The sequence below is a fragment of the Temnothorax curvispinosus genome, unplaced genomic scaffold (genome assembly GCF_003070985.1).
Source record: "Temnothorax curvispinosus isolate PA1 unplaced genomic scaffold, ASM307098v1 QBEX01018690.1, whole genome shotgun sequence".
Lineage (NCBI taxonomy): Eukaryota > Metazoa > Arthropoda > Insecta > Hymenoptera > Formicidae > Temnothorax > Temnothorax curvispinosus.
Window position 1 is genome coordinate 1 of NW_020228470.1, and position 3,598 is coordinate 3,598.

At 38.8% G+C, this 3,598-nt stretch overlaps 1 protein-coding gene across 1 annotated transcript; it reads left to right on the top strand.

Moving 5' to 3' along the window:
* The first annotated feature begins 1,111 nt into the window (after window positions 1-1,111).
* Window positions 1,112-3,597, top strand: LOC112468600 (vacuolar protein sorting-associated protein 33B-like). Its single transcript, XM_025037852.1, is given in 8 exon segments — window positions 1,112-1,161; window positions 1,348-1,572; window positions 1,574-1,599; window positions 1,682-1,905; window positions 1,989-2,495; window positions 2,567-2,797; window positions 2,931-3,256; window positions 3,334-3,597. Coding segments are annotated over 7 exon segments (1,710 nt in total). The 5' UTR covers window positions 1,112-1,161; window positions 1,348-1,440.
* Window position 3,598: the final 1 nt, after the last annotated feature.

A 3,598-nucleotide genomic window follows, 5' to 3' on the forward strand; every position in this document is an offset into this window, starting at 1 on the left:
TATATTTGATACAAAAATATACAAATTAAACGGTACGGACTATTGGGGAAATATATCATTAATTTCGCATGTAACACGGAGATAATAAGTAAATAATAAAATATTTACTACATGTTTGTTTTATTGTTAATTGATGCTTTTCTGACTTCCTCTTTCTCCTTTCTTCTTATTCAAATTTTTTTAATAAGGAGGAGTAATTTTGATTTTTAATTAGTCTCATGTAAAGAGGAATTCAGCGAAATCGCGAATTGAAATGAAAAGGTTTCGCTGAGGTGTTGCTCACTGTTGGCATACTGTTATTTTGACGTCTCTTTTTTGCCAGATGTAAACGTAAAGGCTGCTAAACAAATGTCCAAGTACAACACGAATTGCCTTTGATAAGGGGATCCTGCAGTGACTGGCGAACTTTCTCGAGGTCGATAATGTCAACCTTTCTAATTTTGTTTTCCCTATATCTGTCTTTGTCTAACAAAATGACATCTGTCCTTTTTTCGATTGCTCGCCATCTTACGCAAGATCCGGCATCTACTGTTGCTGCTCTTCTTGTCATCCTGCATCTGTATTTGCATTACTAAAATAATTATTAGATGGATCTTTTTTTATACGCATTGAATTTTACTTCTACTTACACGATATTATTCCTACATGTTTTCCCAAGGGTGGATGATAAACATTATGTACGTATAAACTGTAGAATTTTTGTTTTAAGCAAATATTGCCGTCAGGTGACAGCTGTGTTGTGCCGCAATAAGTAATATTTTTAATTTTTTGATGCTTTTGATATAAAATCGCGTTTTCCACCCTAGACTTTTGTGCGGACTTTAATTCTAGACCAAAAACTTGCAATTCTGTAAAGCCAATTAAAAGATCCATTGATTAACGATAATGTCGGTAAATCATACGGCTGCAGGATCCCCTTAACGTTTATAATTTACTTATTCGTATAAAAGTCTGTTATCTTCTTGCACACTACTCTGTTGCTTACGCAGCTTTCCTTTGTCAGCTGTTAGCATAGACTGCTAAATAAGTGCCTAAATTAAATGCCTAGGTGCAACACGGATTGACTTTGATATGCAAATGCAATTAAATTACGTCTTACATTTGTAAGAAGAAGAAAAAGATATTTATATCTTGTATTTAGACAAGAAAGTGTCTGCGAAGGTAATCAAGTCTGGGAATAATTAAATTGTACTTTACATTTAGTTTACTTATCAAAATCTGTTACCTCCTTGTGGAGTGAAAAAAATGACAGCGACACTCTTATATACATAATTTACCCTGCAGTAATAAATTTAGCAGAATCACATGTATACATACATGAAATAATTCTAAATATCTAATTTTTAGGTATGAAATACATCCATGAAGATAATCAGCTTTAGAGACCACTTTTCTCGGAGCACTGTTATACATATTACGATTTATTACGAATAAAACAAAATGGAAATCACCTTGGATGATAAACTGTCCATGCTGCAGCAGACGAGTCAGCAGAAGCTTATGAAGTTACACGATACTATTCCAAGAACGAAAGATCTGATAATAGAACAAAAACTGATGAAAGTACTGGATGGCGGATGGATGCGTAACCGTACTGAAGTAAATGTCCTCGTATTCTAAAATACACCCACGTTTTATTTTTATTAACAATCCATACTAAACTGTGTCATTTTATAATTAGGCGATATGGTGTGGACAAGATTTATAAAATGGAGGAAGGACTGAAGCCGTCGAGTAGTCAACGTATATTCTTAGTGTCTAACAGCTTGATAGCGTGCAAGAGGGTTCTAGATCAAGTACAATCCGAAATATCCCTCATTGGCAGATCTCACGTCGAAGTGTGCCATCATCTGTTGGTCATGCCGTTCGTTCCGCCTGTGTTATACAATCTAGTCGAAGAGGAAGGTCAGCAAATTACCGCGCCAACGACGGTCATTACCTGTTCCTGTTTAATCTTTAATCTTTATAATATCGAATCGTTTATTCAGGTTTGTCCGAGCTGATTACGTTGCAAACGTTATCTGCAGAATTCATAAGATTAGACGGGAACGTTTTGTCCTTGGAAAATCCAATATTTATCGACCTCTACTATCACAAAGACCCCAGTCCTCTGCGAGCATTAGCGCGCAACTTGTGGTCGTTGCAGCTGATACTCGGCTCGCCGAGGCTCTCGCTGTTTCTCGGCAAGCACAGCCAGCAAATGAGCAAACTGATGGAATCCATGGAACAGAGTCTGGGCCCGTCTAGTTTGGAAAACGAGATCGGCGCCCTGATCGTGATGGACAGGGATTTCGATCTGGCTACGGCTCTCCTCACGTCCGTAACGTACGCAGGCTTGTTGAACGAAGTCGTAGAGGTAAACGTCGGCACGGCGACGTTGGAAAAATTGCAGACCAGATTGGATCCGAATAAAGATCAGATCTACAGGGAAATGAGAGATATGCCCTGCAGCGACGTCTTCCCGATTTTACACGGGAAGGCCAAGTCACTTAAATGTATTGATTTTTATCATTAATTATCGCGCCTCTCGCCTTGTCGATATTTTTAATAACTGGTCTAACATCAGCTGAACAGGAGGCGGTACAGATGATGAAGTTGACCGAGATGGAAAGATATGTGTCGACGAGATTGCAAAGGACCAGAGACACGACCCGGCAATTGGCATTTCACATATCCGCGTGCCAGACCATCGCGAACACGTTAGGCTCCGAATTTCAAGTCTTGCAGACGATCGAGAAACTGATGCTCGACTGCAAGGACCGGAAGAAATGTTTGAGCTATATTGAGAGAAACATAGATGTGCATTCTTAAATATACTAGAATCAATTAAATTAAAACCATATCTAATCGCGGTCGCTATCAGAACTAAATTGAGATTAAAATATGACTTAATTACAATTAAAATGTGAAATACTTTTTTTTTTTTGCAGACGAACATGCGTTACGATGTTTGCGTCTCCTGTGCTTGTTGTCTATCACCACCGACGGTATCACGCCGAGCGAGCTTCAAAATATCCAAAAGCTGCATCTCCATACCCACGGTTATCAGCATATCCCGCTGTTCTACAAGTTGCACACAGCCGGCTTGCTGAAGTATAGAAACAAATATATTTTACATAAATTGCCGAACTGGAGCAGCGAATGGAGCAGCAACGCGCAAAAATTGAAGATCTTACTCAGTTATTCCAAACGGACTGATCAGAACGGTCGTACCTGTCCTATATACGTGTTCAACAACGTTTATATACCCGCAATAGTTCGTATTTCATTCTTTTCGTATTATGAATCAAGCGATTGTGGAATATTAACGTAATATCGTTCAACGTATTACAGGCGCAAATATTAAACATCGTATCGAATCAGGAGAAGGATCCTCGTAGCTTTGACGATTTGACGAATTCACCAAATTGTGTGGTAAATGGTCGTCGGGGTGCGTTATCGCCAGAGATGGTCGTGATTTGCGTGATAGGAGGTATTACTTGCGCAGAAATAACGGCTTGTCGACTCATAGAGAAATCTACAGGAATACGCCTCGTCCTTATATCCGATACTATTCTAACGGGTAACAAACTCATCCAGAGGATACAAAAGATATGAA